At 37.5% G+C, this 21,925-nt stretch overlaps 1 protein-coding gene across 3 annotated transcripts in view; it reads right to left on the reverse strand.

Annotated features, from left to right (window-relative positions):
• Window positions 1-21,925, reverse strand: part of USP25 (ubiquitin specific peptidase 25) — an 87,743-nt gene that overhangs the window by 22,344 nt on the left and 43,474 nt on the right. For all 3 annotated transcript variants that reach the window (XM_063150034.1, XM_063150033.1, XM_063150035.1), the window contains 10 exons: window positions 16,106-16,192; window positions 11,388-11,525; window positions 10,457-10,533; window positions 9,609-9,682; window positions 8,004-8,152; window positions 5,617-5,744; window positions 4,769-4,864; window positions 4,321-4,482; window positions 1,746-1,954; window positions 1,465-1,535 (listed from right to left, as the gene is read on the reverse strand). In XM_063150034.1, the coding sequence (XP_063006104.1) occupies window positions 1,465-1,535; window positions 1,746-1,954; window positions 4,321-4,482; window positions 4,769-4,864; window positions 5,617-5,744; window positions 8,004-8,152; window positions 9,609-9,682; window positions 10,457-10,533; window positions 11,388-11,525; window positions 16,106-16,192 (1,191 nt within the window). The remainder of the gene's footprint in view (window positions 1-1,464; window positions 1,536-1,745; window positions 1,955-4,320; window positions 4,483-4,768; window positions 4,865-5,616; window positions 5,745-8,003; window positions 8,153-9,608; window positions 9,683-10,456; window positions 10,534-11,387; window positions 11,526-16,105; window positions 16,193-21,925) is intronic.

The following is a 21,925-nucleotide window of genomic DNA, read 5'->3' on the forward strand; positions in this document are numbered from 1 at the left end:
TATCAAATAGTTCATAAATATAATATTTGCAGGATGCTTCCTAGTGTATGCTTGTCTTAAAAATGTATCTAGTTTTATGTGCATAGAACTTGACTTCAAGACTGCAATCCTGCAATTGTATTTTGCAGAGGGAAACTGTTCCCAGGGAATGGGGCAACACCCAGCTATCAAATCACCCAGAGACAGAGGAAGCAGGGAAAAAAAAGACAGCTCTGTGTACTTGCCTCCTTCCTATTGTGCCAAAACAGCAACAGGGACAAACCAGGTGAGCTGCAGGAGGGCAGCTTCCCTCCCAGCCTGTGATTTCAGATGGGTTCAGCACCTACTTTGTGTTTTACTAAGTAATCTCTTTTTTCTTTTGTAATGAGAGCTGACTAGTATCTTTGCTATCCAGAGGTATTTCTTCCTGCTACACCTAAGCCAACACAGGTAGATTATTCAGATGCAAGTGACTAAATTAATTAATTTTACAGTTAGATGACATGTAGCTTGTGGCCTTCTTCTTAGAACACAAGTATTAAGGGAAAAAAGTGCCTGCTAGTAGCAAGCTTAAAGAAAGTCATCTAGGCAAATCTGCCTGAAATCCTTAACATCACAGTTCAGCTGCCAGTAACTATTAGGAGCCATGTACAAAATGAAAACATACCTCAAGAAAAACTGTAAGCTGAACAGATCTTACTTGGAATGCTAATAGTTTTTTTTACTAACAGAAAGTAACAGACAAAGTAATCTTTAGCCTTAAAACCTCTCAGAGTGAGAGAAGAGGAGTATGTGAACATAAGAAACAGCAGAGGAGCCACAACTCACAGCAAAACATTCTAAAAACACTGATCAGACTACACAAAATAAGAATTTGCTAGAAGATAGCTTAGACTAATAATCAAAGTTGTGAGTGATACAATTTCTAGACAAAGTTTAAAAAAAAAAAAACAGAAAAACAAAATAAAAAAAGCCAATAGCAACAATACCACTCACTGGAATTAACTACAAAGCAAAATCAGGAGTCTTGAATTTCCATGTATTAGCATGGAAGTTGCAATATGCAGTGGCACTAAGCAGCAAAGTAAACAGTTCTTTCCTGTGTCTAATGCTTCATCACCTTAAAGCCATAAGTTACTGAGTAATAATGGGCAAATCAGGGCAAGAAAAGTTTGTTGTGCAAATCTGCATTCAGGTAAAAATGGAGATCGGAGGTAGAACATGTTTGGGCTTTTCATCATAGCTGCCTGAATTTAAGCCTGTCACCTGTAAAATACTGTAACGCTGTCTTTCATTTGACTGCACAACTAAAGGCTTACAAAACCCACTATGACTTTGCAATGAAATTTCTCACAACACTACATAATTGTACAGTTGCTCTCAAAACACTACATAATTGTATACTTGCTCTGTTTTCAAGCATCTAAGAATTTTTTAAAAGTGCCAAAAAATATCTATTTTCAGTTATGCCAAAACTGTACTTACCTGGACCATTGTTTTGTCAGAGTACATCAACTCAATTGTCCGATGTATTCGGGATATACTTTCTTGTAAATCTGAAAGACAAAGAAGAAAGAACTTTTCTTCCACAAGGCTGTATAACTGCACATGACTACATATTTATCTCACGAAAAACCAAACAGGGGTGCATTTCACACATGGTACATCTATCTACAAGCCAAATGCTAAACCTTCTGGGATGAAAGGTTTCCCCCATGTGCACAAATCCTTTCCTACAGCAAATGCCCTTCCCAGTGTGGCATTACCTCTTGTGTCATTCTCTACTTCAGTCCTCCAGCGGTGCAAGCAGCCCTCCAGGACAGACAGCTCCTCCTCTGTGATGTGCCTTGGTGCTGGATGCATGGGCAGGTCAGGGGGAATCCGTGATTGTGTGAATGGTTTATGTATTACTGATCTCTGTACAGGAGATGTGCTTGGGACTTCTGATGATGAAGGCCCCTGCTGCTCTATTGCGCTGCATTCATTCAAAACATGAAATATAAAAATTGAATCATCACATAGACAGACTAAATGTTACACCATAAAAATAAGCTTTTCACCTGAAAATGTGCATTTTAAACATAATAATTTCCTCAAGTGCAATCCAGAACATGTAACTACAATAGCAATATGGAATTAGTTTTTAAATTCTGAAAGCTTTGTGGTGCATTACATATTAGCACAACAACAAAGTTTGCTTATTTGAAACACTACTGGACAATTTCAAATCATGTCATACATGTAAATAACTGTGGTTTGAAACATTTACAGCCAAGTGGCAGAGAGAGAAATCACAGTAGTTTGTCTTATGGCCAATGACTATAAAATCCAATAAGCACAAATGCTCAGTTTAATAACTTCCTTCATGTGTCTTATGCCTAGCAGACTTTTTCTAACATCCTACCTACAACTTATGTTAGCTGAACAGCAATAATGAAGGGACCTCTGATATTTATGCCACACAGGAAATGCACTACCAAGCCATCTAAATTTGTTCCAAACCACTCTAACACAAACTGCAAAGCAGCCACCTTAGGAGAATTCTGCCAGAGCAGCAGGGTAATAAAAATGTTACTTGTTACAGATTTTTCTCTTCCCATCAACAAGATCACTTCTATATAATTACACTGCATAAGAGGAATCTGAAGATCTTTCTTGCATGCCACTGAATTTTTACTTTGTGTATAGCATCATGATACAGCCTGAGGAACTTGGATTTTTCATGAGTTTAGAAAGGTCTGAGAACATTAAGAGCTGAAAATATCACTCCATATAACATGCTGTGGTGTTTCTACAGATAGACAAAAAAGCCACAATACTTACATTTCTACAGAACAAACTTCCTGTACAGGAGTTTGACCAGTTTATTACTTTTGATAATACATTTCATGCAGGCAATGGTAACTTTTAAAAGTTTGTCTTCTCTTATCAATCATCACAATTTCTACTGGCATGATACCAGTAAGGCATTGGACATCCTGTTAAAACCTTGTCAGATTAATGTGCTTCACTTCTCTGAATGACAAATTTAACAACCTTGACTGACCCAGAAGACAGAACCCTACTTTCCAAATACAATATACAAAGCTATGTAACAAGCTGTTAAATGTCCACTTATCCAAAATTGCACTCTATTACCAAAGAATTTTTTAGGTTGGAGAAAACTTCTAAGATGAAGTCCAACCATTAACCCAGCACTGCCAAGTCCACAGCTAAACCATGTCCCTCAGTGCCACATCTACACTTATTTTAAATAGAGGAAGACTCCACCACTGCCCTGGGAAGTCTGTTCCAACATTTGACAGCCCCTTCTGTGAACAAATCTTTCTTAGTATCCAATCTAATCCTCCTCTAGTGCAACTTGAGGCTGTTTCCTTGTGTCCTGTCATTTATTACCTGGGAGAAGAGGCTGGTTCCCACCTCGCTAACCCTCCTATCAGGGAGTTGTAGAGAGTGATCAGCTCTCCCCTGAGCCTCCTTTTCTCCAGGCTGAGTCCCTCCAGCTCCTCCTTATCACAGTGCTCCAGACCATTCCCCAATCCATTGCCCTTCTCTGGACACACTCCAGACCCTCAATGTTTTTCTTGCAGTGAGGAGCCCAAAACTGAGCACACGATTGAGGTGTGACCTCAGCACAGGAGCACAGTCACTGCCCTGGTCCTGCTGACACACCATTCCTGACCCAGGCCAGGTGCCATTGGCCTTCTTGGCCACCTGGGCACTGCTGGCTCATGTTCAGTCACTGCTGACCAACATCCCCTCCAATCCTTAACTGTTGGGCACCATCTGCAAACTGACTGAGCATATACTCAATTTCCTACACCGAGTTATTAACTTAAATAAAGAGAAAAACATTATTGGACATTGATTTCTCTGGTACTTTAGCTATTCTGCATTTAAGAAGCCAGATTATTTAGATTCCTGACAAATTTGATAAGATATGCAAACTGCATGGCAGAAAAGGAGCTTAGCTCCTAGGCAAAAATTAAAAGATAAATTGCACACCAGAAACCTTGATGCTACACAGCACATACACACTGTTCAATTCAGATTCTTAAACAATACACATGGGAATCAATGACCTCACCAGAATCTTCTGTCTATTTAGAATTGTAGATAAAATTGGGCTGTGCTTAAAAATGGTAATCTCCTTGTGAAGACATTTTTTAAGTGCATGAGACAAACCCAGGTCATTAACATTTTTATTTATTTAAACCTGCCGTGCTGAAAGAAAAGAGCAGAAACTTTATGCTACCCCCCCAGAGATGCCTGGTTTTACTGGTCTGGTGCACAAAGCAGCTGAATGTGCTGGTTAGCTCTGGGAGCAGAGGCAGCCCTTACCTGGGGGGGATCTGTGGTGGCAGAGTGCCACTGGCAGGGGCACTGGCACCCAGGTCATCCACGGGGGACGTGCACACCGGCTTGCTGGAGGCAAACTCCAGGGCATACTGCAGGACATCTACCAAGGGGAATCGTTTAGGACCAGAACCATAGCTTAAATATCTGTTAACCACAAAACGTATTAATGCCATGACTCACAGATACAAAAAAAAATTAAAAAAAAAAAAAAAATTATATTTTTTTTTCTGATTGACTGCAATTAATAAAAGCAAATCTTTCCTAGCATGTTTCATGAATCAGAATTACAACACTCATACATAGCTTCCAAAGAAAGGTTAAAAGAAAAGATATAGAAAGGAAATCTCAGGTAATACACAAAGTATATAATTGCAAAGAGTTATTCTACGTAGCCCACAATACTATTTGCATTGACAGTTATCTATAGTACCGTTCTAATCTCTGCTGTAAAACTGTGAGGTACTCTTTGAGTCTCTTGATTTCATCTCGTTTAATTCTTGTTATTTCTCTGTTTTTGTGCATATACCTGTAAAACAAAATTTAGAAAGTATTGTCAGCCTCTAGTATCCCAACAGTGAAACTGAGGTGTGTCGCCATCAGCCATGCAGTTCAATACTAATAAAAACTCACACCCTCTAGAACTACAACATACTCAGCACTAAAACAGAACTGAGAAGAAAATGAGCCTTCCCTTCCACAACTTTCAGAAGATCCATTTTCCCCAGTGTCAAAAGCACTGTTGATACTGAGGATGACAAAAATGTATTAGAAAGCCACTATTAGAGAGATTCTAAATTAAGTAGTTTTAGTGGCAACCACAGAGCAATACTCCTGTTTCATTATTTAGGTTCACAAATAACTTTACTGAAAGCCATCCATTTCTGCTCTACAGAGAAACTGCATGCACTCATGCTGAGAACTGACTGCATGTTTGAAGAGTATCTGCAACACCACAAAACATCCAACTTGTCACCCTATTTCCCAAAGGGACCCATAAATGGTGGGCATGAATTTTCAGAGTATTTTGCCTGTGTACACAAGTACCGAGCAATAAATGAAAAAAGAAGCAGGTTTTTGACACAAAGCAGCAGTATGTCTTAAATTGTGATCTATGTGTACTTTCTGAAACAGATGAAACCCATGAAAACTCTAACTTGTGTAAATAGAACATAAAATTACTATGATTCAAGTGAGCATAAGACACATCATGAACTTTACAAACTTACATGATTTATTTTATATCCACACTAGAATTTTGTTGATAATATTATACCATACCTGTCTAGATACAAAATTGGAGGAAATTCTAATTTGTTGTGTATCTTCTCTGGTCTCCCCAAAGCCTGATTAAACTCAAATCTTGATAGCTCAAACGTTAAGACAGGAGGAAGCTCTGTGAACCAGTGCTGGATGAAGAAACAGAAATTCCCAAAATTAATGCCTTCCAATAGCAGAAATTCAGTAATAGTGATACAATACCTGCAGACTGACACAGCTATGACAGAAACTGGTTTTAGAGTGGGTCAGCATAAGTTTTCCAATGCTACCACCCTCTCCCTTCAATGTAAACACAGACTATTAGTTGCCCATGCCCATAAAAGCTTTGTTATCTGTATTGCAGCAGAGGAGGCAGAAATACTTATTCCACTCACATTTAATTTGCTCATACAGAAGTCAGCTCATGCTTGAGCCTACCTGCCTTGTCAACTCCTCAATGATACTGAAAGGGCTGTTTACACTGCTAGCAAGTGCTCTTCCTGCTATAGTTCTCTCAGACTCAGCTTCCTGATCCTTTCATTCACCTAGCAACATTCAAAGCTTCTAATGATCCCCTCTGAAACAGGATCAGTGAGCGTTTGACATTTCCTGCATACTAACAGCTTAAAGTTTCTACTCATGTCTCTAATCATCTTACAATCTTCTGCTCTCATCATCTTACCCCATTTGTCTTTGACTACTCAGCAGAGGTCTATCGCTAGTCCTCATTTCTTTTTTTACATATGTTGTTTCTCAACTACAATACAAATCCAGCTCCAGTTCCAGCACTGAAGATCATTTTTTTCCTGTCCATTCTCACACATAACAACCACAGTCTACCCATTTAAATAAGTTTGGGGTGTCTAACCACCACCTGAAGTTTCTCTGATTGCTGCAGACACCATTGACATATTTGTCATCAGTGTCATAGCCCAGATGTGGCATTTGACTCAGGGCTCACTTGAAGTTCTCCTATCCAGCCAAATGTCTTGAATAGCCTTTTCACATAATAACTGGCAAACAGCCTTTTCTTCCAGTGCTCGTGGCTAAAATTCTCTTGAAGCAGGATTTAAGTTCCTCAGGACAGAGAACGTTTCCTTTTTCTGTTCCTACATTAGCTCACTAGCTGAGACCCTGCTCTGTAACTGAGGCTTTTAGGTATCATGATAAAAATACTTATACTAATAGCAGTAAAGCTAAATACCCCATTACAGTCAATGGTAGGAAAAAGGAAAAAAACCCAGAATGTTACTTTTAGGATCTTTCAACACATTTGAGTACCACGTTATTTTTCTCTTTCAAGCTTTGATATCAATCAGCTCACAGAAAAGTTACTTGAAGGCTTTGTTCAGTTGAGACAGACCATGTAAAAGCTACAAGAAATTCAGAGTTCTTTACTACTTCCAAACCTTCCAGTGCACTGTGACATCTTTCTGGCATTGAAACACAGCTACTAAAAGAAGCAATATCACTATAGATTATTTCAGGGGCACATCACCAATTCACTTGGCCCCAGTCATAATGAAGCAATGCTTTTTCTAGAGTAGGACTTGACACATTACTTTTCTTGTTTTTCCACCACTGTAAATCTGTCATGTGTCTATTTCACTTCTATTTCCACATTCTAAAAAGCAAAGCTGACAATTTCACAGAACTCAAAGCTTAACAGTATAGATCTGTACTTCACTATCCTGCTGTTTCCCAGTTTCCCAATATTACAAGTTAAAAAAGCCTCAAAACCAAAACAAAAAAGCCCACAATACCCAAATCTGACATTTCTAGTCAAGCATTTATAACAGAACTGGCATTTTATGCATGAATACACACAGGTTATAACTGCAAGACAACCTTCAGTTCGTAAGATGAACAGTTATGCTCTTGTAGTAGGTACAAACAAGGCTTCACCTTGCATGGAGAAACTAAACTTGGGATTGCACCAAGAAATTTATGAGATTTTGTTTTCTTTAAATTACATTTCAGGAAATATGCTCATTGTGGAAGAGATGCCATAAAACATTTGATGTAAAACACAAATTGGTACCAGAACTTCAGATTGGAGGATGATTTCAGTGTGTGTCACTAGGCTTCACAATTAAACCCCATGTGTACTTGGACATTAGAGGAAGCAAAATTGCATTACTGCAAAAGATTGACATCAAGGAAGAAATTACATCTGAACTTTTTACATAAGCAGGAAAAAACCTCCTAAGATTTCACATCTTTAAAATAACCGTGATGAAACATGAACAACTGTGTAAAGAGAAAGCAGCTCAGCCTTTACAGGCAATGGGGATTCCCATCTATACAGCAGGTGCCATGAACCATAAAACCCAGACATGAAACCCAAAGAAAAATAAAGGGCACTACAATAACATCCCAAGAGAAGTCCACAGGAGCACTTAACTCACCTCCTGACCAGACTTTGCAGAGTTTTCTGAATGGAGAGATTCAATTTCCCCTTCAATCATTGCAGCTTCTAGGCACTCATGCAGATCTTTAAAGCCATTAACCTGTAGTGGATACTGGCCAAACATTTCTGTGTTTTCAAATTTTTTACCTTCACATGAAAAATTAAACAGTTAATGTTTTAGAACAAAAATTTACCTCGAAAAAAACTCTATCTATCCTAGGTCAATTGATCTAGTCTACTAAACAATACCCACATTTTCTTGTTGAATTTAATTATATGCCAAAACACAATTTATTCAAAAATGTTGCTCCAGCAATCTTGAAAATTACTGTATTTTCCTCTTCAGCCCACTTTTATATATTTTAAGCATCTTTTGGTAATAAGAAAACTGAAAATTACTTGGCACCACAGACATATGGCAAGTTTTACACATATAAATCAAAGTCCTCCCCTGCAAATAGGAGCTTCATAATACAAATGTATATTGTATCAGCAAAGCCAGTGGAATTGCTGGTATGAAAGAGCTCTTTGTATAAGTACATTTTGCAAAACTAAGCCACAAAAGAGAACATTCATTTCTGTCCTGAAAACAAGATTATATTTTGGTAACATTGTATTAAGATGTAAGTGCAAAAATGAGGACAAATATGGGGGACAAGTGATTTCAACCTAGAAATTCAATTTATTTCAGCTCAATGTCAGTAACAAGTCTTGCATCCCCTAGTTTCTTTTCATTTGTTTGATTTTTACATATCTCCTCTGTTAAAATGAGAATGTTAGGGATGAAAGTAGCTAAATATAAAGAAAAAAAAAATGCTACTAGCAAGAAATCTGCAGAATGGTTCTGAAATCTGACAACAACTCATTAGAAATATGTTCAAGGTCACAGAATAACCTGGAAGCCACTTAAAAGACTACACCTGCTTCATTCAAATACAAAAGTCATTCATTTGGATGAGAGACAGAATCACCAACATTAAAATGACTCAAAAATACTTTCATGGCCTATTGGAAATAAAGAACAGTACAATTCTGCAGATCTACTAATCACATACAAATAAGGTAAAGGGAAGCTTGTTGTACAGTGTCTTCCTCCTTAGCACTCTCTCCAACACTGCCCTTGAGCAGGTTTCCACTGACTTGTTTCCCAACAAGCTGTACTTGTGGGAGGGTGAGTTTTCCATGTGAGAAATTGTGCATAAGGAAATGCTGTAACTCAAGCTTTAAATTGCATTAAATGAATCAGAGGGAGCATGAGAGAACAGCTCAGTGAAATACCCTATCTTGCCTTCTGGTAAGTGGTAACAGTGCCCCAATAATTTTTTCCAAGCATCTTCCCTCAGCATCTCACCCCAAGTTCTGCTGCACTGAGAACATACACTCAGCTCCTGAAGGTTATGAAAACATGGATGCAGCTCACTGCATTTCTCCTCAGTCTCATACCTCACCAACCATTTGTCACAGACAAATTTATATATGTGTGTTCTCCATACCTGCTTCTGCAGAAGCAGCTAAAATCCTAAAAATGCATCAGTCACCTGTGTGCTTGGACAAGCACAGATCAGACATGACCAGAGAAGTGCAAGTAAATTCTGATGCATACCTTCAAGTACACCTACTGCTAGAAATCTTCCATAAAACAGCTCCACCATTGGGTTCTTTGGTTTCTCTCCATCCCTAAAAGAATAGGAGCTGTATTAGTGCAAAAAAAAACCAAGTCAAAGCTACAACCTTTGATTTATAAAACTATTAATTCTTCTCAAATTCAGAGTTCAGAATGAATGAATTCAGAAGTTTAAAAACTTCTGAATTCATTATAGAAATTATACCTATTTTACTGTTAATTTATTTTTGTACTTCCCTCTAATGACAACAACAATGATTCAGATATTTGCAGGGAAAAATGTATTCTGAAAATTAGTTTTCAGAAGTGTTTCATTTTAAGACAATCTATGCAAACCAGATTAAGTAATAATAGAGTTTAAACGTACAAAACACTTGTAAAAACTGTTTCTTGAAACATTATAGAAAAAATCATGTGTTCAAAAGAGTTTCCAGATGCTCACTAATACAAACAGTGTGTATTTTCTTCTAAGATGAGAAAGAGGAATGAGGTTTTGAAGTACTTTAACTACAGGATCCAAAAGCAAAATTGTATTAAAATAAAAAAAGCCTAATTGACTATCTACAAAACATCTCTTTATTTTACTCTTTATATACTCTGGACTTCATGGAGCTAGATTTCTAACATGAAATAAGAGGGTGAAAAAAGACAACTTGTGGAAAAAACCCAAAAGTATTGATATGCATGGAAAAAATCACACTTGAACTAAAACAAGCTACAGAGTCCAAATTTTTTCAGCCATACAGAGAATTGCATTTTTGGTCATTTGCTTTGCTTTTCTCTCATCTACAATGTTCAACATGAAGAGCTAGAAAAAAAATTCTTACCTCTCTTCTTCAGCTTTAATTTGGAAGGCATCTTCTAGCCAATCTAATAATTTGTGTGTAAATTCACTAACATCTTGCTGTTAAAAAACAAAGTGATCAGTACACATTTGCAGCAGAACACAACAAAGTGTCACCTTACAAGACCAGTTTAGCAGAATTCCCTTCCCCCTCCACCAGTGTTCCAGAATCACACAATGTCTAAGACCATGCCATGATTGTTTTTTTTTATGAGTGGCTCTGGTGTTCCTCAGCAGTGACACTGTCCTGTGATCCTTGTTACTTGGGCTCAGCTTTCACACCACGCTAGTCCAAAGGCATCTCTTGAATCCCATTGTTCAAACCCTTTGGTATCTAGCAAGTGGTGACTAATATTACTTTCATCAAGCAACAAATTCAGTGTGCTATTGTAATTAAACAACTCAGTCACATAACCTCATGTTATGAAACAAAGTATCTGAAGAAATAGAATATTTCTCCAAAAAAAGCAGAATATGCACATTAAGATTTGGGTAATAATCCTGAATATTTAGATCCTCCAAACCAGTATCTAAACAAGCAGGATAATGGCATTGTACATTAACAGTACAGTCCTGTATGTACTGTTAGATCAGAAGAGTATTTCTCCTTCAAAAACCCCCAGACTTAGAAGCTAAAATAAATCCTAAAAGCAAGAATGTTGAACTATTAGTCCATTTCTAAAATAATAGGAAGAAAGTGTATTGAATAAAATAGTCCTGTCGTCTGGAATTATATTTTTTTACATATTTCTAACAAACAGAACCAGAAACCACAAAAGTTCAAAGACTGTGATAATTACAAGTTGCTTTTCTGTGGACATTTTGAAATTCTGTTGTCTGTGGTAAGTATTTCCTATTCCAATATGACTATATAGAAACATGCATAAAATTGATTGAAAATACATGGAATTTACCTGTTGGGAATCATTTGATTTAAAAGCATCTTTAAGGATTTCAACTGCTCTTGATGGATCAACATATTTTCTCTTTGAACCAACTAGAAGTGCAAACAGGTACCTCAATTCACGCATGAAAGGCAGATTCCTATGTTCCTGTATGTGAAGAATAAAAATATTTAAAGGGGTAACAGAAATCTACTGAACAGAAATGTTATCCAATAACCTGAGTAATGTCATAATAATATATAAGGTTACTTGTACCAAGGTAATGCTGCATGCCTTTTATTTGTCAATATTACAAAATAATGCGGTTTTCTGGGAAGAAAATTCCATTTCAGAAACTAAAGTTTCCCTGAAATAATATCTAGATGATACTCTTTGTCTTCAACAGGGCCTGCATTGACAACTGGACAAGCAGAGCTGCATTTAGGACAAAAACGTTTCTCTCAAGACTTAAAAAGCTTAAAGTAACACCCCGCAAGAATGCATTATTTTACTGAAATTAGTATTCCTCTGTACCTCTAGAAGAATTTCTTGTGAGCCTACACACTACTCAGCACCTTTTTTAAGCTTATTTTTTCCTGAAGACTAAACCTCTAAGGTCTAAATTAACCTCTGTTATTTCTCTTGACACTAATAAAATAGCCTGCTCTCCTTCCTACCAACTTTGAAGTACAGTTCATGTGACTATGGCATTCTTTTGCTGGTTTTCAGAAGAGAAGAAATATTTTCTGCCTCCATGATGAAAAACAAATAAACTGAAATACAAATACCATAGATTAAATCACAGGTCACCAATGCTGCAGAGATTGGATATCTACTTCTGAGTGGATAGCTGGCAAATACTTGTGAAATTAAACCCCATGTAATATTCACTTGTATTTAGAACAAAGTATCATTCAAAGGCACCACAGATGTCTGATACTGGTCAAACTGGAATTACTTGATGACAAATTGTGACTATTTCACATGCTCATCACACAGCAGACTTGTTTAGTCACTCCTGTGTCAATCCAGGAGGCATAAAGCTTTTTATATGTAAAATATGGTTTACTTCAGATTGCAAAAGTGCACAGTGAATTCCATGTGTTCCACATAACACCTAGGAAATACTTCTAGCCATGTAAATTTGAATTTAACTTGCTCTTCCAGTCCACCTAGCAAAATACCTGCCAGTTATAAACGCTGCTCTAAACACTGCTCACAGAAAAGGTTGCACTTCAAGTGCCACTCTAATTCAGCATCAAATCATCCTAATTAAAAAACAAAAGCAGTCTCCCATTTAGATACTTAAAGCATAATGTAACAACAAAAGAAGGAAGCAAACTGCAAAAGTTGTATTTTTCTTGCTGTTTTCTGAAAGTGTTCTATTAAAACAAATGGAATTTCAATTTTTAGATACATTTTATAAAGATGCTTCAATATCAGTGATAGTTCATATGCATAAAATAAATTATTAACCACAGAATACTATTTTTATTCAATCTGAAGTAGATAGGCATTATTATAAAGTACATAGTACATTACTGCATTACCCAAATTTACACTACAACTTTGGCTGAGTTTTAGCCAAAGTTAGCTTGAACAGCTGCCTACCAATGTAAGAAAGATTACTCAGGACAAATATCTACAAAGACTACTAAAGTTCTCTAAAACTAAGGAAATCCTTGCTGCTTTTGAAAAAGCTCAATTTAATGCAATAGACATGACCCTTGACCAGAACTAACCCTAAAATCTTCAAAATAAGGTAGGCCAATACCTAAGATAAGGTATTGAGCTCCACAAAAGGACTTGCACATCAAAACAAAGAACTGATAAAGTGAACACAGCACAGCATAGAGCTCCCATCTCTAAAGCATCCTGTACATGCACCAACACAAAAAAAAAGATGAAATAAGGTTTTAACTAAGCACTGCATGAAAATTTCATAATCTAAAACATTCTCCATTTTATCAGCTATCCTGCCTGCATAAATAATTTCTTAATACATGTCAGAATAATTTATTGTTATAAATGTCTTTTAAAGTTGTCTACGTATTTCATACATAGCAAACATCCACTATGGCCAATCAGTTTGCCAGGAGAGTGAGATAAAGATAATATTACAATAATATCAGACCAGGTGGAAGGATGTCCTGACCTGGAGTGCAGTAACCCCTTTCCTCTGATAATAAAATGTTTCCTGAAGATATTACTGAAGCCAAATATTTAGCTGGTCTCAGTGTGTACAGGAAAAATATCTGTTCATGTGACAGCAAGAGCCAAGAGAATTGGGATAGCAAAGAAGCTGCAGTAACTACAGAGAACTGCATTTGTTCTATAGAAAGAAACCAAGGAAGAAAAATTATTTTCAAACTAAAAAGAGCAACATCAAATCAAAGATTTTAAGTGTATGCCCAAATCCAGAAAATCAAAGCCCAGTTAGCTGAGATAAATAGGATGGGGCTGTTGTTTGTTTGGGGGTTTTTTGAAGTAAAAATTTATACCAATGGCTTCTGGATTAAAAAGTTTAATGCCAAATTATTCATAGCATTTGGATTCAATATATTGATGGGAAAAAGAACAAACATCCTGCTCTGTCATATTCCCTGAAGTACCACCACATGCTTTAATTCTAAATCAAGAGATTGTCATGACCCCAGCATTAAACTGTAATTTCCAGCAACTGGAAGAACAACAGGATGTAAACCCAAGTATTCGAAATCTAGGATTATTAAAACATATCCTTTATTAGCAAGGAAATTTGATCCTGGAGATTGTCAGTCACATATGGTAGTTAATACTGAAATAAAAACAAAAACAAAACCAAAACTGAGGCAAAATAGTTTTAAAATAAGTAAGCAGTCGGAAGTAAATTCCAGGGCTTTATTTTTTTTTTTTTTTTACTGTCAACTGGTAACTTATATTACAACTCTGAATCAATTTCCCTCTAATTGCCTTCTCTTACAAAGAAATAAAGGCACCCATATTTGGGGGCATGCATGCTTATGTCTTCTATCCATCAAAATTCCAACTAGTGCAGCAATCCCTTATCCTAAATTCTCCTCAATCCTTTTTCAGCTGTAGATAAGACAGATGAGTACACCAAGTAATAATGTTACTTCCTTCTGGAAGGTAAGTTAACAAAGGAAAGGATACAAACTACTGCCAGAGATTCTTTCTAGCAAGGTTTCTGCCCAAATCCATGCACTTGCCTGGTGTCACACCATTTCTCACCAACTTATTGCCTGTCATGGTCAGAATTTCTAAAATAAAGCACTTTGGCACAGCTAAAGGCATTTGGCTGCAAGTGTCAATGCTTGGGCAAGATGTTTATGATGCCAACAGCTTGTTATCAGCTATTTCATACCATTTTTTAGATGCCAATTGCTTTTTCCATGCTGAAAAATGAACATAGAATTTCTGAGTAATGAAGAATATTACTAAAACAAATTACATGATGAAAAATTAAATACTGAGCAGAAGGTCAATCTAAAAATCAAAATAAAAAAATTTAGTGCAACCATTTGTAAAGCACGACTTATCTTTCTCATTAAAATACACTACCCCATCCCCACCTTGTGTTGGGAACACTACCCATGTTTTCTTTTCACACCATCTCATGATCTAATGCAAACATGCTTTCCAACCAAAAAAGTGACCTCTTGCACTTTGAATGTGGTGAGGAAAGAAGGGGGTAGGGCAGGAGAGAAATTATCCAGGCCTGACTGAACATTCAACTTCCCTTTTATGGAACATACCCAGAGGTTTAGAAAATGGACACTGGCTTCTCTTTGTTTTCTTTTGCTTCTCTAATTACAGTTCTTACTTTTGATAGTGAACATTCCAGAGAATCCTGAAGGGACAAACAACTAAGAACAGGCTGACAACACACTTGCTTCTTTAAATCTGACAGAAAGGGGCAACAGGCAATACTCTAATTTACTGCGAGGGTGGTGAGAACTTGGCACAGGTTGTCCAGAAGAGCTGTGAATGCCCCATCCCTGGGAATGTTCAAGGCCAGCTTGGATGGAGTTCTGAGCAACCTAAACTAGTGGAAGGTGCACCTGTCCATGGCACAGGGGTTGGAAGTAGTTAATCTTTAAGGATCTTTTCAACCTATATAATTCTAATTTCTGGATATGCAAAAATTCACTGCTCTATAAGTCCCTGCTAAAAATCAGGCAACAAAGCATCTTCATAAAGCCACTTCCTTTTCCATTTCTTCCTTCCCATTTCATAGCATAGAAACCACAGGGCCCCCACTGCATCTGTCCTCAAAGCAGGCCCATGAAGGAAGAAAAACTGATTTGTCTTGTCCCCCACTCCATGACCATTCCCCTTTGCCAGTCTGAAGCCACAAGAAACCTAAGCCAAGACCTTCCCCTTCCCAATCCTATATGAGTACCAGGATAAGCATGAGAAAATTTATACTTATAATCACCTCCTGAAAAAGCCAGAAGAGACAAGCTAATAAATGAAAGCTCAATGTCAGATCATGAGTGGGAGGGAAATGGAATAAAGTACATTTGCTAAGACAAGCTACACTCACATGAGAAATGCTCTGCACCCTGCCCCATACTGTGCTGCCAGGCTGATGCCATTTATGCAAGATCCACAACAGGAATCTCAGAGAACTGTTAACTGGCACCTCTAAAACCCACACTGATATGAGCTAAAGAACAGTGCAAAATTCAAGTACAAGACAGAAATGCCCTCCTCAGCCATGAGAGGAAATCAGCTTCTCCTTTTACCTTTTGGTTTCGGGGTAAATCTTGAGCATTTGCAGGAGGATTGAAATTCAAAACTAGTCTTCGAAACTCCAGTAGGTTAAATAATGACTGAAAAGAAAAAAATTAAGAAAACCTTTAAGCACTTCTACAAACAATACAAAACTCTTCCAAATAAGCCTTAGCAAAACAAATGAAGTGTCAAACATATGCAGTGTTAAGTTTTGTTTCAGAAGGCAGAGTATTGCTAAACATATTTTCACCAGAAGACAATTACTTTTGCCAAGAAAACAGCGTAATAAAAAAATAACTCTGCATTTAATCACATAAAAGGAACAATAATTTTACATAATAGGCAAATTACATTTTACAACAAGAATTTTATGAATTGTATAACTGTCAGTTTCCAAAATGACATGAAACACAGTTTAGCCATCTAAAATTTATCTTGTAGGCCCTCTATCATCTACTCCTCAGTGCACAGAGACTACATCTCTCCATGTGCAACCCAATTCCACTTGCATTAGCTGAACATTTTGCATTCTGTCCTCTTTTCCCATTCCTACAAGATCTGAAGGATGCACATTAGAGTAAGGAATTTGGGTTATACAACTTTGCAGTTAAGGGACTGATAACATTCCCATTTTATGGAAACATGAATAGACAGGTGTCTGTCCATCTAGGACATGAAAACAGGTGTCTGCAGGCACATCCACAAAGAACTCAACAGAGCCTGGAGCCAAGAGAGTACAAGAGCAAGATGACTCTGGGCTGCAAGTCCAATGCATTGAGCTGAGAACTGAAGGTCTCAGAACTTGTGGAACTGCATCACTGCTTTTCTGTACAGACAAAAAGCATCTTAACTAAAAATCACTACGTTACAGAAGAGCATTCTGACGAAGACAGAGCAGGAGGAAAGGTCTGAAGTACCTTAAACATGCTCATCAGAGAAGCACAGGAAAGATCTGCCTTCCTATTTGTATTTTATTTCGTTTACAATCTATAATTAACTCTCCTCCCACTCCATCACATATCTTAGCTATTTGTTTTGGAAAGGCAGAGTTTGCCTACCCCAGCAATAGACTTTGATCCCAGAAGTTATCCTACCCATGCAAAGACTTAAGTCACAGATCACATCACTTTAATAGGTTTTCAACACCACAGTGCCAAATAAGTGAAACACAAATTGTGAAGAGGCTCTGCACTTATTGCAGTAATTTAGAACATATTGGTAGGAAAATAAAAAGGTTGTAAAATACTGCCATGTTCCTGATTCTCCTTGTGAAAGAGCCCATACAGAGTCCAACCTTTTCCCACACCCCACAGTATACAGCATCCCCAACAAAACAAAGAGGCTTCCATTGTCACATTTCTTTTTAGATTTAAAAAGTATCCAAAACATCAGCCAGAAAAAGATCTCTCTGACTTTGCTGAATCAAGGTAGACAACTGAGACAAACTTTTTTCCTATTTTGCTGTTCAAAATACACGTTCCCCTTTTATCCATCCTTGCAGAGAAGGTAGATTAAAACAGAGTCCTTTGTTTACTTACTCAAAGCATAGAAAATGTTAATATTTAATTCAAGTGTCAGTCTAGAAGCTGATACTAATTGAAGTTATGTCTCATGATGTAACAGCATTCCACTGGTGGGCTCTTCAGCAAGCAAAACACAGCAATGTTTTATGTACAAAATAAACCAGCTGCTGAAATATAATGTCCAAAGGCTGAATTCTCTCCATAACTAATCCAAGTGCCATCCAAATGCCAAGCAGCTGAGCAGGCCAATTTCATAATACAAACACACAAATTATGTACAGAAAACTGTACTCAAGTTTAGCATTTTTGCCTGGCATTCAATCCAACAAGTTTTTCACAAAAAATCAGTTTCTTAAATTCAGAAGTCTACTGAACATAATTCCATGCTTTCTGACTGACCTGAACAAACCCATCTGTGCAATCCCCTGAGAGTAATTAAGAGGATTGTCCAATTTGCTCTTTTCTTCTTCCACCTTGTACTATTTAAAATTTCTTATGCAAGATGTTTAGTTGTTAAACTTCTTGCCAGAAAAGCTTACTCTGTGCATGGCTGTTGTGAGATACAGCAGAACCCTCACAGTTTATGTGCTGCCAACACCACTAATGCACACAGGACAGAGTCATGCTGTAGCTCTCCTAGAGTGAGCTAAATCAACTTAAGAAAACTTCTACCTTCATTTAAAAAAGATCATTTCCCAGTGTAAGTGTAAACAAGTGCCTGAAACCAACTGTTTTAGTGCCTGAAGTATCTCAGTGGGGAACCTGCAGTTCTTCCTGAGGTAAGGAGATAAAAAGGAGCTCACCTAAGCCCAGCAGAGACCTTCCAAGGCCAACCACCACAGAGCCCAAAAAGAGGCAAAGCAAAACAATTTTCAGTTTGCTGAGCCAACTTTGTCCAGGCTCCTTGCACCTAGAGTAAGTGGCCCATGAGGCAGAAGCTGCTCTTCTGTAGCCACCAAGAGACAAAGCAGAGACTGTCCCTGGCCCACGTGCCTCACACTGGCCCTAGCCTAAAGCTCCAAACAGATTTCCTTTCCAAACACACTGCATGGAGCAGCTCCTCACCTCTTACCCACTTGGCTTCAGCTACACTGAAGGTGTAGGAGTCCCAGGGCAAGAAAACAGGCTGCATCTAAAAGGTGGACACTTGACATCTACTGTCCTTGATCAAATACCTTTACAATTGACTCAAGTATGCAAAACTCATGAATGAAATAAAAACTCTCTACAAGGTGGGTTTGTGGCTTTTTTTTCCCCCCAGTTTATTTAAACCATTTAAAAATTGTCATCTGGAAACTTGACTGAGCCAAGCTAAGTTATACCAATTCAAATTGCCACGAACATAAACAGATTTTTAGAATATTGCCTTGTATTCGGTCAGAACAGAACACAGAAGACCAGAAATCCAGTCTCAGTTTAAGGCATTTACACCAACAATACTGAATAATGAATACATGACATTGTGGCTTTCCCCTGCTATAGGTGGTTATGATGTATTTTCATTCATACCAAAGAGAACTAGGTAGAGCTGTAGCTTCTATACTGTAAGATACTAAAACATTCACTTTTATGAGTAATGTTTACTTACATTGAGTTCAAACACAATTTCTGAATCTAAGTTGTCTGGGTTTCCCTTAAAACACTCTGCTTTATCCTTTTTCCCCCCCTTAAAGTCTAGGATTATCAAACATAAGGACCTTGCCAAAATTTAGGTTGACTGAATAAAGAATTAATTCTGAACATTCAAGAACAGTGATGAAGAATATAAACAGAATTAGTGCTGCAAGAATATAAATTAGTCAGTATATTAAATCTATAAATGTCAGGCATGCAACACAGGTCATTAAAAGCCACCAGCAGAGTCCTAAATTAATAAAGTTACTGACACCAATAACAGTTAGAGTAGGAAAACACTGCTTCTGAGTCCAGGTACAAGATGACCCAAGAAGCTTCTGCAGAGAGCTTCAGACAGGCTCTTTGGTGGATTCTTCCAAGGTTGTAAGCATCTGGAACTAAAACCAGCTGTTTCACTAACAGATTAATGAAAACATTTGGTACTCTTTGACTTCCAATTTGGTATTTGTTTCCAGCACTGAGAACAAAAAAAAAAAAAAAAACAAGAAAAAGGCAAAAGTCCACAAGAACTGTGCATTTTTAATATGCATCACCTTTATATAAGTTTGCATAAGACCATGAACAGGCAGGCAGATTCCCCCTGAATTTGCAAAGGTTAAACTTGGAAGGACAGAGGGAAGACAAGACAGAGGGAAGAAACTCAAAAACTAAATATATCTTACTAGGAGAGCTTGAAAAGCAACTCTTGGCAAGAGAAAAGAAAAGCATGCATTCCTACAGAGCTCCTAAACAAATTCCTTTAGGTACTGGCATTTAGCTAAAACATGATCTTGTATGAGTTGAAAACTTATGTGTATTAGCACAGCACAATATCCATTTTCCTCATTTAGTCATCTGCAGCCTTTTATGCACTTCAGTTTGACATTTATTTATTTATTTCATTTTTTCTTTAAAGCCAAAAGCCAAGATCATATTTACCTTCATTCTGTGTAACAAGCAGAGAACAATTTTAAATAGTGAATACATCATTACTGTTCTAATAATAAAAAGCAAAAATATAGCCCTATGTCATAAAGTATATTATTTGGAATAGTTTGCCTCTGCCAACATAACAAATTAGATTTGTGTTCCTACTTCTCTTTACAAACAATTTTGGTGATTTAAGGTATATAGAGCCAGTTTTAATGGGGTAGACTGAGTATTATTATTGTTAACATTTGATTCATGTTAATAAATCAAAGAAAAACACAGAGCTATGGAATGTATGGTCCTACTTGCATACATTGCCATGTTTCCTCCAATAGAATGAAGAATTTGAAATTTACTAGTTATCAATATTTCGAAGGTTCAAAGTAAAAGTACTCGTAAATATTGCACAAATTAGTGATTTAATACTCTCTGATTAAATATTAGCATTCAAAGCTCCATATTGCAAAAATATGAGCAGCTGACAGCTGAGTCTACTTCTCACCAACTTGCAAGGCTTTTGGACTCTATATCCCTATATCTTGAGAGAACTGGGATTGTTCAGCCTGAACAAGAGAAGGCTTCAGTGTGACCTAAACTGTGGCTTTCCAGTACCTGAAGTGAGCCCACAGGAAAGATGGGACAGAGACTATCCTGGAGTGATAGGACAAGAGGGAATGGATTCACACTCACAGAGCAGGTTTAGATCAGATATTAGGAAGACATTCTAAACTGTGAAGATGATGATGACCTGGCACAGGTCCCATCCCTGGAAGTCTTCAAGGCCTGGTTGGATGGAGCTCTGAGCAACCTGGTCTAGTGGAAGGTGTCCCTGCCCATGGCAGGGGGTTGGAAACAAATAATAAATAACCTTTAAGATCTCCTCCAACCCAGGCCATTCTTTGATTCTAATTTTGGAGAATCACTTCTTTCTCCTCTTTAAAGCTTTCCAGACTTTTCCTATTTATTGATTATTTTTCCTTTTTTGGTTCATATTCTTCAAAGTATTTTCTCAAACAAAGTCCATAAAGTGGCTGCTTGTTGCTACTGCACCAATTATTCTGCTGTGCACAATGCTCCCTTCTACTCCGCTCCTCCTCCTAACTTACTCTGGGGTTGTCTCCCACTCCACCTGTTTGTGTCTTGTTCCTGTTAAGTGGTAAATCCTGTTTCCAGAACAGAGACTAATAACATGCATTAAGAAAATTAGGAAGTCACCCAAAACATACTTCTGTACTTCTTTATATATACTGAGGATTTGGCACAGTCCAAAGTTTCTCTCACATTCTTTGGAAAATTTCATTTAAGGAAGGCAGAAGGGAAGTGAGCAAAGCAGCTTCAAAGCTGGGACTTGAGCAGGTTCCTGTTCAAACTTCACTGAGAAAGTATAGGAAGCGGAGTTTTCTTTTGCCCTTCCCCTCTGAAACAAAAACTCTTCAGACAGATATGACACTGCCTGATGGCTCAACTTCAGCACAACCACCCCACATGTACAGTGGTAGTGAGAATCACAGATTCAATCCCACGTCTCAAAAGCTTTGGAAAGTACCTCTAAAAGGACATTTTTACTTATAAACCAACAACCAATTAGCATTCCAAACTGCTGAAAACCTAGGTACAATTTGCAGTTTTAAGCTATCATGTCTTACATCTTCAGAATGCTGAGGTACAACAAGGAAGAAGATGGAAAACAGCTTGCATACTGTTTGAGCTGGAAAGTCAAACTAAGACCTCCAGCAGGCTTGGGTTAAGTCAACATTTTAAACA

The sequence above is a fragment of the Melospiza melodia genome, chromosome 2 (genome assembly GCF_035770615.1).
Source record: "Melospiza melodia melodia isolate bMelMel2 chromosome 2, bMelMel2.pri, whole genome shotgun sequence".
Lineage (NCBI taxonomy): Eukaryota > Metazoa > Chordata > Aves > Passeriformes > Passerellidae > Melospiza > Melospiza melodia.